This window comes from Benincasa hispida, chromosome 1, assembly GCF_027475165.1.
Source record: "Benincasa hispida cultivar pf3 chromosome 1, pf3_genome.v1.1, whole genome shotgun sequence".
NCBI lineage: Eukaryota > Viridiplantae > Streptophyta > Magnoliopsida > Cucurbitales > Cucurbitaceae > Benincasa > Benincasa hispida.
This window is the reverse complement of record NC_143478.1, coordinates 48,232,600-48,247,964: the sequence shown is the minus strand read 5'-3', so window position 1 is coordinate 48,247,964 and position 15,365 is coordinate 48,232,600. Positions and strand designations below refer to the sequence as shown.

General features: G+C 37.0%; 1 protein-coding gene across 8 annotated transcripts in view; it reads right to left on the bottom strand.

Annotated features, from left to right (window-relative positions):
• The window catches only part of SUVH4 (histone-lysine N-methyltransferase, H3 lysine-9 specific SUVH4-like protein), a 48,502-nt gene that overhangs the window by 24,435 nt on the left and 8,702 nt on the right, over window positions 1-15,365 (bottom strand). For all 8 annotated transcript variants that reach the window (XM_090316743.1, XM_090316750.1, XM_039026159.2 and 5 more), the window contains exons 6-8: window positions 15,161-15,270; window positions 7,399-7,572; window positions 4,717-4,815 (exon numbers count right to left, since the gene is read on the bottom strand). In XM_090316743.1, the coding sequence (XP_090172869.1) occupies window positions 4,717-4,815; window positions 7,399-7,572; window positions 15,161-15,270 (383 nt within the window). The remainder of the gene's footprint in view (window positions 1-4,716; window positions 4,816-7,398; window positions 7,573-15,160; window positions 15,271-15,365) is intronic.

Genomic DNA, 15,365 nt, shown 5'->3' with positions numbered 1-15,365 from the left:
ATCCACCCATTTTTCTTCTTAGAACGGTAATCTTCCACCACTTCATTGGCTATGAGAACCGGATCTAGAATTTGTCTTCCTCCCATGGGAGCACTTTGAGTAGTTGCAATTATACATAGTATAATTTTCTTTAAGCGCTCAGCTAACACTTCTGCTACAATTTTGTATGTCAATGTAGTTAAACTGATTGGTCTAGAATATCTTATCAAGACAGCATCTTCTTTGTTCTTAATCAAGCTAATGAAGTTCTCCTTTACACAAGAGCTTAGCTTATCATTTATATAAAATTCCTCAAATAAATCCATGAAATTGTCTTTGAAATAATCCCAAAATTTTATGAAGAATTCTATTGTAAAGCCGACAGGTCTGGTGGCCTTGTTTTTTCCCAACATCTACAAAGCAATTCTAATTTCCTCGAGGGTAAATCCGACTACCAACATGAAATTCTGATTTCGGGCAACCTTAGGCCCTTGCAAATTAAAGGAATAACTTTAATACCCGGTGATTTGGAGTACATAGAAGAGTAGGATCCCAATATTAAGTCTTCAATTTCCTTAAAAAGACCTTGTTGATACTCCTTGATCGTTGATCAATTCTAAAATCATATTCCTCTTTTTCTTTGCGTCCAAGAAAACGATGGAAAAATTTAGAATTTTCATCTCCCAAATTCAACCAATTTAACTTGCTTTTCTGTCATAAATTTCTTTCTTCTATTTGATAAAGTGATAGCAATTCTCCTTTCAAGGAGAGTCTCATATCCCTTTCCAAAACAAAATTTTTTGGATTTTCTCCTTCTAAGTCCCAATTTTCAATTTCTTTTAGCAAAGCTCCCTTTAATCTTTTCTTTTTATACTCAAAATCAACATTTCAAGTCTTCAAGGCAGCCTTGATTTTCCTTTAACTTAGAGAAAATAACGAAACCATCCCAACCTTGTTGAACCTTCAAACTCAATACTCTTTCAATAACTCTACAGCTTTCTTTAATGTCTAGTCAGCTATTGCAATTATTAGAGATTAAGAATCTATCAAGATTCAAGCGAACATGATACAGTATTTCCTTCTCGTGACTATGTAAAACGACCGTTGTTAAGTGGAATTTCCATTAACTTTGTCAAATCGATGAAGTTATTAAACTTCCTCAGTCCTCTTATTAATCTCCCCACCTAGTGATATTAAAATCCCCTCCAACAAAGGTTCATCACAGTAATCTAAAAGTGAAAGTAATTCTGGCCAAATGTATTTTCTTTCTCTACAATCAATAGGTCCTTAGACATTTGTGATCCAACATGGTTTCTTACAAACACTCGTGCATTTCACGAATATAGAATAGCCTCCTTTTAGCACTTCAGTAACTGAAATTTTGCTTTCATCCCACATAGTTAGAATTCCTCCAGATTTTCCAAATGCATCAACAAAGGCCCAACCAATGTCGTTTGAGTTCCATAACTCCTTGATAAAGCTAACGCCAAATAAATCTTTTTTAGTTTCTTGGATCAAAACCAAATCCAGGTTTATTTTCTTTAAACTTCTTCTTAGAGCCAATCTTTTGAAGTCATCTCCAAAACCTCTTGTGTTTCACGACAGTATCTTCATGCTAGGACAACACTATAAAGGAACTCTTGCATTCGACTTCAACTTCCACCACTGATAATAGATTTTGTGGAATTTCCTTCTTATCAATAGGTTGAATGGGTGATGCACTTGCATTTCCAATCACTTGTCCTTCTCCTCATTGAAATAGGCACTATAAAGCATTATAATGGCCATCATAAGATTCTTCCTCCTCTTGGAAAGCCTATAAATCTGATTTTTCTAACTCTTCACTATTGACACTGACTATAGAATCTCCATCTGAATCAAATTTTTGGTTTTGAACGACAACTTGTTGAGATTCCGAGGTACCTCGCACAAAGATTACATTTGAGCCAACAATTTTGAAATCAAAATAAGAGAAAGAACAAGATTTAAAATGAAAAATATATGAACTAACCGGAGAGGACCTAGGAATTTGGACTTTAATGCAGCTTTCTTCAAGCAACTCTGAGTTTATCATGGATGTCTAAACATTGCAAAAGTTGTCTTCTTCCTTATGAAATGCTTTTGGAAAGGTCTGAACAAGTGAGCTTTGCTTTTAGGCTTCAATGCACAATCAAAAGATGGTGATATACCTTTCTTGGAGTAAGGGAACAATGAAACATCTACGAAAGACTTCTTCATCCCTTCGTCGAATGATGATCCAAGGACATGGTGGTTAATAAATGAAAATGACCGTTGATCTTCTTTGGATATCTTTTCACCTAGCAAGAAATTTTCCGTTGGACTCAATTGGCAGGAATTCGAAACAATTTTTCTTAGGCGGCTCAAAGTTCGAACAACCAACTGATCTTAATTTCAGCTTTGAAGAGGGAGGTACTACAAACAAGGCGACTTTAGGCATGTCTTTATGGACTTGAGAATGTATCTTAGAGATAAAGTCAATTCCAACCGTTTTATACTTTTGGCATTCCATCGAGAGAAGAACAAGGTGCTTTTTTTGAATTCCAACTTTCGTGCCTTCTGATAGATAGGTTGTTCAACTCCTTATTGTGACTGTAAATCCATCACTATCTCTTTCCTCTTTAGATTAATATTTGTGTTCACATCAAACCGGTTTGGGCTTCTGGTGTATTGCTCCTCTGTCCACAGTTGTGATATCTTATCTTCCGACGAGCATGGTGCCTGAACGTTTCCTTGATTCTTCTTAAATCTAGACACAAAGGGGTTTCTTGAGAAGTTGGTTGTATTTCCTGCTACTTCAAGGAATGCCCATTTCGAACTAACGTTGAAATTTCCACCCTTTCATCTTTCATAACTTGAATTAATCGAACCAAATCAATTGGATTTGAAAAATCTTTAACAAGTAATTCACCTTTAACTTTGTTAGAAGGATCCATTGACTATATTACCATAGTTTAGAAAAATGTTTCCACGGCTTACATCTAAAATTTCTATTGTTGCAGGCATAAATCCACAAAGATTCTTTACTTGAATTTTTGCTTCAACTACATTAAGCAGATTCGACGTTCATTCCAAATTGATTCCAATCCTCCAAAGTAGGCACTTATAACTTCAAACGTATGCATACACCAATAGTCTAAAGGTGGATTTCTTTGAAATCCACCCTCAATATTTTTCAACAATTTCGGACGACTATGCTCTAGTTTAATCCACTTTTTGAACTTCAAATGGAAATGATCAAACTCCTGCCACTTTCCTGGGTGCTCTATTAATTCTTCTAGATTTCCACATTCCAATTTTATCAAGGCACTTTCTGCAGATAAGGAGTTGATTATGATGTCGAAGTTGAAGAAAAGCTTTAACACTTTGGATATCTCAGGCCAATTATTAAATCCAAATAATCTTGAAACGATCTATAGATTGCTAAAATCTTCTTTGAAAACTTCAGTACTCTTTTGGACCCACTAACCTGTCTTGCTCTATTTTTCAACTTCTAAAATAGGGGAAGGTTGCTGCCCATTGTGAATGCTGGTGATCATGCTCTATTTTTTTAATGGTAAAACAGAGCTTCCTGAAATTTTCTTGTTTCTAACAATGACAACATAGCTGACATCTTGAGTCGAGTTATTACGCCAAAATGATGTATAATCAATTTTTAGCTTCAAGAAATCCCTTAGCATGTTAACAAAGGATTGCCAACCATAGATTGAATCACACATCGAGATGTGAATGAAAAATCTTCTTCCTGATGCTGGCCATACTACACATCTCATTAACCAACCCCATGATTTGCTAAGCTTAGACAATTTTGTTACAACGAATTCATCTCTTCCATTCCTTATAAAACAGCTCGAGATTGGGATCTTAATCATTTCTAATATGTTATCCACGAACTAGATGAGATGCAATTCAGATAGGATGAGTTGCTTGCTGACTTTTACATCTTCGACGAAAAACTTTCCAGGAATTTAGCTAAGAATTCAACCCTTTTATTTAAGAAATATGCAAATCATTATAAGAAATTGAGAGAAAATAAGCTTAATTTTCAAAAATCAAAGGCAATGGCTCCCAAACGGGGCCTAAAATACTATTGAACATGCAGGACTTTTACCTGAATCCTTGTTAGAGATCAAATGTCATAACATAACAGCAGATGAAAATAAACGATCCATCGGTAGGTGATCTGAACTATACAACTTTTCAACATGATAGTAAAAACTTGTTTTTTATTTGGAATTTGGCTAAGAATTCAACCCTTTTATTTAAGAAAGATGCAAACCATTGTAATAAATTGAGAGCAAATAGGTTTAATTTTCAAAAACCAAAAACAAAGGTTCCCAAACGGGGCCTAAAATACTATTGAACGTGCCGGACTTTTACCTGAATCCTTGTTAGTGATCAAATATCATAACATAACAGCAGATGAAAATACTTAATAATCCATCGGTAGGTGATTCTGAACTATACAACTTTTCAACATGATAGTAAATATTAACATGCTAAATAAATTGAGCACTACACTGCATGACATTGAAATAATGCAAATGTAACTGAAACTTAATACTGCTAGAATGCGCTATATAGTAGGACAGTGGTTTATTATGTCTAATTGAAAACTGTACTACCTCTATGTGATAGGACTATTGAATCTAACGAATAAAGAAAACTATAGAATCTTTCATGTTAAAAGATTAGAATCTTTCATGTTAAAAGAAGTACCTTATACAAGCCATCATATGTGTAAAGTTTCCCACAGTAACTAGTAGCTGATTCATGCCCCCGGACCACTCTAACTGGGACAGCTTGCTCAATACAATTCTGGATTTAGGGGAGAACCAGTCAGACAAAGATCTAAACTTAAAACCACAAAAGCTCCACAATACAACCAAATGCGTAGATTGAGGAACAAAGTTAGAAAAGTAGTCTTCACAGAGGACATCAAAAACGACAAAATAATAAATTGTTCATTATTTCCTTTATTGTGAAATTTTATATTGTACTTATTGTATTATATTTGCTATATTTTATTCTTTCCTTATTTGTAATTGGGTATTTCTTCTATTTAAGAAACTCTTTCCTCCTAAGATTAATAAGAGAAAAAATAATGTTTTTTTAGCATAAATAAACATAAGATCTTCAAACTACCTTAATAACCTGCAAAAAGGACACCAAAACATCCAACGATTAAATTACATAATAAAAATTTAAGACAATGGAAGGATCTGAAGTAAGCTCAATGGTTTTATTAATAATGAAAGTAACAACTATCATTCAGAAAAAATAAAAGAATACAAGGGCATATAAAAAACTATACCCACAAGAAGGGAGCTCCTCTATACGAAGGGACTCCAACTATGAAACAAGATGTCTATAGGAAATTACAGAAATCCTTTGAAATCGAAGTCCAAAGAAAAACATGAAAATGAACGAGGGACCAAACATCCGAAGGGTCCCTCCATTTCCCTAAACACTCTCCCATTCCATTCACCTCACAAAACCCATAAGATCGTGCCCACCCATGCACACCATAAAAAACAACCTTTCCTCCCAAAAAGCGAATTGAGCAGAAACTCGTTGATCATAGCACTGACGTCTCTATGTCGAGCAATCATCAAACCAAACGTCTGAAAAAAGAATCCCGAACACGAATCACATACAGCACCAGAGAATATGGTCCAAATCTTCCTCCACCTTCCGACAAAGAATACAACAAAAAAGCCCAACAAGCGAAGACATCTTCCTCAAAAGCCTATCCAACGTGTTAGCTCATCCGTTAAGCACCTACTATATAAAGAACTTCACCTTCCTATAAATCTTAATCCTCTAACAAACCAAATGAACAAAAGAAAGTACCCTTAACCCCCTTAAACAGGCACTTGAAAGGGTGAAGGTCATGTTTACTAACAATGATCTTATGCCACAGAGAATTAGACTCAGAGAAAAAGCATCAAAGCCCCTTGGCTAGTAAAGCATTGTTTCACACCCTAAGATTCCCAATTGCAAGACCACCTAAGGACTCCAACCTTTCGATGATCTCAAAACTAACCAAATGTGATCCTTTGCCTTTTCCTTCTTTTCAACCCCTTCCCAGGAAGTCACACATCACTCCAAACTCTTACACACCTCACAAGGAACCCTAATGAGGGAGAAAAAATATACAAGGATACCAAAGCAGATTTGATCAAAGTAAGTTTACCAACTTTAGGGAGAAAAAGAAACCTTTCTTCCACGAAGTTAACCAATTTCAAACTTTATCAACCATTGGGTCCCAAAGAGCAGTAGACTTTGGATTACTTCCAAGAAGAAGACCAAGGTAAGATGAGGGAAGTCTGCCAAGTGCCAATCTCACATCCAACCACATTTGCCCAACTTCTAAGCTTCTCCTCATCACAATTAATTCCCATAATACGACACTTTCCCCTATGAATCTTCAACCTCAACATCTCTTCAAAGAAAGCAAGAACATGATTTAAGATCAAGAACTATCCTTTCAAGAGCAAAAGAATAAAGTATCATCAGTAAATTGGAGGTGAGATAAGATAACCCTATCCTCCCCCGCCTCAAAAGGCTCAATAACATTGTCAATGCAAGGTCTTAAGGAAGGAAGGTATCCTTCTAAAGCTTGATTTGTAAAAGGCTTATGACAAGGTTGCCTGGGCCTATCTAGATGTCATTCTTGAGCTAAAAGAGTTTGCCCAAAGATGGAGGAGGACAACGAAGAGTTTTGTCAATTTTATGTCTTATTAACTCCTTACATTATAGGTCCCAAGAGTTACACAATTCCACAGACTACATAACTCCTTAGAGTTCACAACTCCACTCCTTACCTTAAACGCCCCCTAGAAGCTTTTGGCATCAACATGTGTCTTCCTAAAAAGATGGATAGGTGGCTTTTGGAAGCCCTTAGAGATTGGCCCTCAAATGTAAACCAAAAAGAGGTTGGGTGTGCTACACATGCTCCCTTATGGGAGCTTTGGAAATAACGCAACAAAAGGATTTTTGGAGATAAGTCCTCTTCTTTTGTCAATTTTTGTAACCCTGTACAAATTACTTCTTCAAGGTAGACTCTTAGACACAAGGTCTTTTTTTTTATAATTACAGCCTTAGCCAAATCCTCCACAATTGGGAGGCTTTGTTAATTTAGTTCTCTTCGTGGAGAGGTTTCTCACTTTTCTGCCCCTAGATTGTTCTTTTTGTGATTATTACATATTATCGTTTCGTATAAAAAAGAAATAATATTTACACACAAATAGTAGAAATTCCAGCACTTCTCATCCTTCTGTGATCATAAAAAGCTATATTCATTCCTTAAATTTCATTAACTCCCTGAACCTAATCTAGTTACATAAGATCAAAGAATGTAAGAAAGTTCTATTTTTAAAAAAGAAATTGTGAACATACCTTGAGAGCCAAATTACCACGTTCCATTTTTTGATCCTGGATCTGACGTTTATTGCCAGTTAAATTGTGCCCTCCTTGACCAGTGTAAATGACATCCTCGGCATTATCCAAATCATCCTCATACATGCCCGATAAAACTATGGCCACCGCAAGTGGGAAGGAGTAATTACTATACTGCAATTATTTTCAAAAAGAAAAAAAAAATCCTAAGAAATTGTCATGGATAATTAATCAAATGAAAAGAACCTAATCCTAAAGAATATTCTTTATCATACTACTCTGGAGTCGGTCACTTAATATGTTTGATATTGAGATCATATGAAGGAGACAACAACAAAAATTAAATGATAATTTTTTTTGTCCAAGTGAAGCTTTGTTTCAACATTTGTCTCCATATTATTTTTTGTCCTTTCTACCACATATTTAAATGATAATTTTTTTAAAAAAAAGGAAACGATTCTTTATATTAAAAGAATTGTGAGCTAAAGCCCAAAGTACAGGAGGATCAAACATAGACTTAAGGATCAGCTAGCACACCCGAACATCTCAACTAGGTTGACACTCCCTTAACGCCCTCATCATTTCCAAGAATAGAGAACCATGACTAATGTTGGGAAGAAGCCAAACATAAAACAAACAACATAACAAGGCCCAAACAGTGGCCGGAAAGAGAGAGAACTATAAAGAAAATGGAACAAAAGAAAAAACAAAGCTGAAAAAACAAGAGAAAACAGCAGCTGATGAAGCTAAGATCCACCAATAGGAGGGGAAATAAAAGCTCTCCAGTTGAGGTTGAAATCCATAATACTGTAGCTATTAAAGTATTTGGAGAGGGTGCACCAAGAAGAAGCAAGACTTGGAGAGGGTGCACCAAGAAGAAGCAAGACGACAAGCAGATTCAAGGCGATCTTGACACCCAAGAGATTTATCATTAAACACCCTCTGGTTTCTCTCAAACCATAAATCTGTCAATAGAACTTTAACCGCATTAAGCCAAAGTAAACGGATGGCATTCTTAAAGCTTGTTCCAACTAAAAGTTGCTACACATTTCCCCGAAAGTCGTCGCTCATTACCCATGATAGATTGAAGATGGACAGTAAATTCTCCCAACACCAAGCTGAGTATGAGCACAAAAAGAAAAGGTGGAGAGGATCTTCGCTAAAATGAAGGCACAACGGGCATATAGAAGGGGAGAGGCAATTAAAGGGCAGTTTGCTTTATAAAACAGAAGCAACATTCAGCTGGCCAAAGAGCATTATCTAAATAAGGATGCTAACCCTTTGAGGGCTATTCGTCTTCCAAAGGGCCGAGAAGAGAGATTTATCCAAAGGGGAGGAAGGGAAAGGTGGCTTTTGAGAGAGTTGACCGTGAAACTGCCCATGGCTGATATAGATCAGCCCCTTTTGTCGAATGCATCTGAAATTCTCCTTGCTGCAATTTTCCCAGGCAACTCTTAAAATTCAAGCACCTCGTCATCTTTAAGTAATCGGCAAAATGAGATTGACCATGAGGCCAAAAGGATGTCCCAATGGTCAGCTACGGATCCTTTTAGAAAATGGTGATTCTGAAAAGACTTGGAAACAAGATATTAAAGGGAGTCACTCCTTCCCAAGGGTCTAGCCAAAACGCAATCCAGCTGCCATTTCCTAACTTGAATGTGGCCAATGACTCAACTTTCAGCCAAGATTTCGAGATACTAACCTAAGGGCTTCTTAAACTCCTACCACCTTTGCCTGCCATGTGCCAATTAAAAGAATCTTTACCATGAATGCTTCTGATTACCTTACCCCAGAAGGAGTCCTCACCAAAAAGAGAAATTTAATGAAACAAAACTATGAAGCTGTAAAATGCAGCACTATGGATATCTTCGATTGCAAACCTTCTTTCTTTTAATGAAGTTGCTCCTGGTTCTTGAATCATCTATATATAGTATTCTTTTTGGTGTAAAAATATACAGCCACAGCTACAACTTAAATTTCCTAGCATCTTATTGGAGGAATCTTTTGTAATCTCGGTTATGGCCCATGTAACTCTTTGGATATTTCATTCATTTATGGAATTGTTTCTTATAAAAAAAAGCAAAAAATGAAGTTGCTTCTTTTTATAAATGGAAACTATTACACACATTACCTGTACAATACCTCCAATATGATTTTGTTATATATAAAACAACCACTTTCATTGAGGGAGAAAAAAGAAAGAATATCCATATACAAAAAACCAAGCTGACAAAAAGGGGACCAATCAAACAAAACATTGTCTATAGAATAATTGCCGACAAATTTCAAAGTCAAAGCCAAAAGAGAAATATGAAACCTAATGAGCCCCAAACATCACTAGGCTTCTTATCTAACCTCCTAAATACTCTATTGTTTCTTTCACCCAAAAGATCCCATATGATAGCACACACCCTTCCCAACCATAAGAAATTACCCTTTTATTTCAAGAAAGGGTGGATGGAGGAGAAACTCTCCAATCATATCACATGATGTCCCCTATGATAGGCATGCATACAGAGTGATGGATTCCCAAAAATATGTAGCAGGCTAGCAACTGTGGTTCCAATCAATATGATGTAGCTTCTTATTGACTTTTCAATCTATTTTATCTAAATATTGCATTTCTCAACAAAAATCATGAAAAGTTCTATGAGCTTACTGTTGACAGTTAATGTATTTTCCCTAGGGGCATTTTAGTCTTTTCACATTTCTCTACTTAAGGTTTGCCCTAATCTATTTATTTGTTGGGTCTGTGATGTTTGTAGTGTGTGGAAATTAATAATAATTCTTCTATCGTGGTTTTTTCTCCCTGGTCTAAGGTTTTCCACATAAACCGTGCATTCTTCTTCTTCTTTTCTTTATTTCAATATGATATCAGAGCATGGTGACAAAACCCTAGCCGCTATAGAAGAAAATCAATCATCAACCCTAGCAATTGATGGAAGTACAGCAGAAACGATTAATATCGTCGCTATTCAGGCTGTCGTCGACAGGTATCTCCGAAAAATCCTCAATCCGATGCAAACACAGCCGCCGCAAGGAGTCCAGCAACTGATCGAAGCTAATCCAGCCGCATCGCAAGTGTTCAACAGTCGATCAAAGCCAATCCAGCTGTGTCCCTGTCCGTCGTTGGGGTCTTCGAGCCATGTCCGATGCTGACTAAATCGGACCAACTCCAAGCCCAATCAGAGCCCCAACCACGATCCGAGCCAATCACGATCTTCCACCAGCAGAGCCCCAGCCGCAGCTGACCCATCCAAGCTCTGCGTCGTTCCAACCACCGTTCCAATCGTTGTTCCAACCTTCAGCCATCGACTATATGGGTGAAGCATCATCTTCTTTTTCCTGTGGGCAGAAACCACCTACATCAACCCCCTCTATTCCTGCTCAACATAGGCCGACTGGTCATGGTGCTTCAAGATTGATGGGTCTATCTCCAATTGGGGTCCAACAACTAGCTAGTAGCAACAAATTGTTGCTCTTGGGGTTGTTCTTGGGACCGCCACAAATCTTCAGACAAATCCTGTTAACTCAAACTTTTCTTCCAGTCTTCCACTATATTCGAAAAATCCAGTAACAGCTTCCCCTAATTTACCTACTACAAATATATGGATCTATGGGAAATTCTACAAGGATAATTACAGGGAAGAAGCTGAATGGCTAGAATTACTTCTCTTGGTCTCAGTCCATCAAAATGGCCCTCGAGGGGCGACATAAGTTTGGGTATCTAACTGGTGAGATACCAAGACCGAAACCTGGAGATCCTCAAAAGCGCATCTGGAAGGGAGAAAACTCCTTCCTCTACTCTATGCTGGTTAACAGCATGGAACCTCAAATAGGAAAACCCTTACTATATTCTGCAACTGCTCAAGACATTTGGGATGCATTATAGAAACTATATTCTAAAAGGCAGAACGCATCACATCTGTATACCTTGCAAAAACAAGTTCATGAGTGCAAACAAAGGACCATGGTGTGACTTCTTATTTCAATAAACTATCTTTACTATGACAGGAAATGGATCTGTGCCGTGAGATTGTCTGGGATTGCTCATGTGGCAGGGTTCAGATTGAGAAAGTTGATCGTGTTCATGACTTCCTTGCTGGGTTGAACTCCAAATTTGATACTGTTCACAATCGAATACTGGAGCAGTGACCGATACCGTCTCTCATAGAGGTGTGTTCTGAGGTCTGATTAGAGGAAGATAGGTCAAGTGCTATGAACAGCTCTGTGGTTACTACTATTGACTCTGTTGCGTTTCGTGTGAAGTTATCTAGACCTGATGTGACAAGCAGTATGGTAAATCTCCTCCAATATGTGAACATTACAAGAAACCATGGCACACTAAGGATCAGTGCTGGAAGCTATATGGTCAACCCCTGAATGGAAAATGTCACCCTCCGAATGACAAGTCAAAATCTGGCCGAGCACTCGTGAGTGAATCTACTGATGGTGCGTCACAGTCTCAGATGACCAACCAAAATGACCAAGTACTGTTGGGGTCGATACGATTATCCGGTCAGGTACCTCTCAATTCTTTAGTCTTCTTATCGAGGGAAAAGAATCATGGATACTGGATTCTGGAGCAACTGATCAATTTCTCTCATATCTTCTGAATCTTGGTAATGAGAGGATTCGGATTGCAGATGGGTCCTTTGTTCCTATTGCAAAAAAGGGTCATCTTTCTCCCTTACAGGGCTTGACTTTACAGAATGTGTTGCATGTTCCGAAGATATCCTACAACTTATTGTCTATCAGTAAAATAACTAGAGACTTAAATTGTTGGGTTGTTTTCTCACCAGATACTGATTTGTTTCAGGATCTAACCTCGCAAACGACGATTGGCACTGCCCGACATGATCGAGGTCTCTATTTCCTTTCTGATGATGCTACCTCTAGGAATTTTTTTGGACTAATCTATTATCCTCATTTTCAACTTCTGAAAAAGATTATTTGTTATGACATTTTCATCTTGGTCACCCAAACTTTCAATATATGAAGTATTTATTTCCCCATTTATTTCATAATGTGGATGTTTCTTCTTTGTCATGCGATGTGTGTATAGGTGCAAAACAGCATCAATTTACCTTCCCTTCTCAGCCTTACAAACCTTCCTAACCATTCCATCTGGTTCATAGTGATGTTTAGGGTCCTTCCAGCATCACTACCTTGTCCGACAAGCGTTAGCTTGTAACTTTTATTGATGATCACACCCGTCTCACGTGGGTGTTTCTTCTCACTGACAAGTCAGAAGTGGCGTCTATTTTCCAACAATTTTACACTACAATAGAAACACGGTTTAAAACCAAGATTGTTATTCTTCGGAGTGACAATGGTCGGGAGTTCGTTAATAACACCCTTCGCGAGTTCCTGACTTTGAAAGGTATTGTCCATCAAAATTCGTGTGCTTATACTCCTCAACAAAATGGGGTGATTAAATGGAAAAATTGTCACCTCATTGAAGTTGCTTGGTCCCTCATGCTCCTTGCATCTCTTTCCTCGTATTTATGGGGAGGTGTTGTTCTAACCGCAACCCATCTGATTAATTGGATACCCTCCTGTGTTCTCAAATTCCAAACCTCTTGAATGTTTCAAAGAGTCTTACCTATCCACGCGTCTTATTCCTAACATTCCTCCCCGAGTGTTTGGATGCACTGCTTTTGTCCATAGTTATGGTCCTCACCAAACTAAATTTGCTCCTCGCGTTCAGAAATGTGCCTTTGTCGGGTATTCTCTTCACCAGTGGGGTATAAGTATTTCCATCCGTCCTTAAGGAAGTACTTTGTCTCTATAGATGTAACATTGTCTCTATGGATGTAACATTCCTTGAGGACAAACCTTTTTTTCCCGTTAATCCTCTTCAGGAGGAGAATACTTGTGAAAAGACTACCTCGTCCACATATTCTTTTCCTATGCACTTTCTTCCTAAGCCTATCCTGGATACAAACATCATTGTTCTTCCTACTAAACAAATGCCCTGGATAACATACTACAGGAAAAATCTTATAAAAGAAATAGCGCCTCCTGTTGCTCCACCAGATACTGTCCATGAATCTGAACCGGCACCAACTGAGGTTTAAGGTACTTCTATTCCTAATAGTACTGATGAGTGTGTTGAGGGTGATGTGATTGAAAGTGATGAAACTGATAAGATTGTTCCAGACAATGACAAAACTGCAGGTAGTAACGAGTCATCAGGAGAAATTCAGGAAGATGAGTGCTTGCCGCAAGTAAGCAAGTGTGATCATCGTTCTCTTACTAATGAGAGGTCTGGTAAAATAGGAGATTATGATGCCACCCTTGATACACCCATTGCTCTACAAAAAGGGACTAGGTTGAATTTACTGTGACACCAAGGTTAACATCTTAATAGCTCAAAATCCAAGAATATAGAACTCCCAAAGGTAGTGAAAAAGAAGATAGAACCATAAAACAAAACAAAATCTTAAAGCAAATTCAAACAAAGAGAATGGCAAGAAACAAAAAGGACCCATGAAACCAAAGCTCGGCTCCAAAGAAAACTTGAACAACAATCACAACCAAAAATAAGAACCAATACATTTTGTTATCTTCATTGGGTCTTCGGAGATTCTTTCAAAGAATTGTATTTTAAGCTATAGTTGGTACTCAAGTGAAGCTTCATTCCCATTTGCTTTGGCTTATGGAAGCCTTAATTGGTGAATCTTGCTTTGAGAGGACTCGAAGGTTTTTCTTGTTAAATCCCTCCATTGGCTTGATCGTTTTGAAGTTGCAAGGATTTTTTGGTGTTCTCTTTCTAAGTTTTATGTGAACTTTTCTATTCAAGATATTTGTATATTTGGGGGGCTTTATTTTCTGATTAATCTTAGTTCTAGTGCATGGTTCTCTTGGCATTATTCTTCTTAAGTTTTCTAGTTCTTCATTTTGTTTTCTTGTATTTTGAGCAATAGTCTCTTTTCATTTTATCAATAAAAAGTTGTGTTTTCTTTCAAAAGAAAATACAAGACTCTTTTCAAACCATGCTGACAAAACATCTCAAAAATCAAAAAATAGGTATTTAAACCATGCTCGACAGAACATCTCAAACATTAAGGGAATCAAAGAAAAATGAAAGAACTAACCAAGGGGAGGCTCAACTAGTGTTATGGCTACTTCCTAGTCTCTCTTGGTGCTTCAATCACATTAAACTGAAAAGAAAATCCTCCTTTACATCCATAACAGTTGCACATGTTAAGCATCAAAAGTTTTAAATTTTTTACATTTTTCTCACACAGCATTAGCTAGACTCTTTTCAAAATTACTTTGTGATTTATTTTTAATGTAATTACATGGTTTCAAATTAATTTAAATGGCCACCCCCTAAATAAATATAGCTCAAGGCAACATGAAAATATTATACAGGTATTATATGGGTGTGGGAAGCCTAAAATTAGAATGTCCTTGTTCAAATGTGCACACAAATTATTTCAAATGCTTGAACTGCTAAACAATATGATGTGCTGTAAAATCTCAAGCCCTTAACATTTTCATAGCTCAAACCCATATAACAACGACCCCTTAAATGAGTTCAATTCAAATTATGAGTAAATCTACTGTTTGTTTGTGTATGTTTACCCCCAAAAAAATGATGATAATAACTATCTTTAATGATGCTGGTCCAAAATAAAATTGGTAAAATATACAGCTCTTAAATAAGATGTGATGACAATGATGATACCAAGACAGAATGATATTCATAATGCAAATAGATTATCAAATGAAGCAAATTGGAGATTCCTTTTACCATTTTGCTGTATGACTGCCCCATGTAATCAATTCCATTCAGCCAATGGCTGTGAAACCCAACAGCTACCATTTCAGCCCTTGAATAGAACCGATGCCCAATATTGATACCTGCTACAGCATATTAATTAGTATATGATATCGTAAATAACTTAGTTATAAGACCTGCAGTTATATTGTTTTCTAATTTATATTCTTTATTTTAG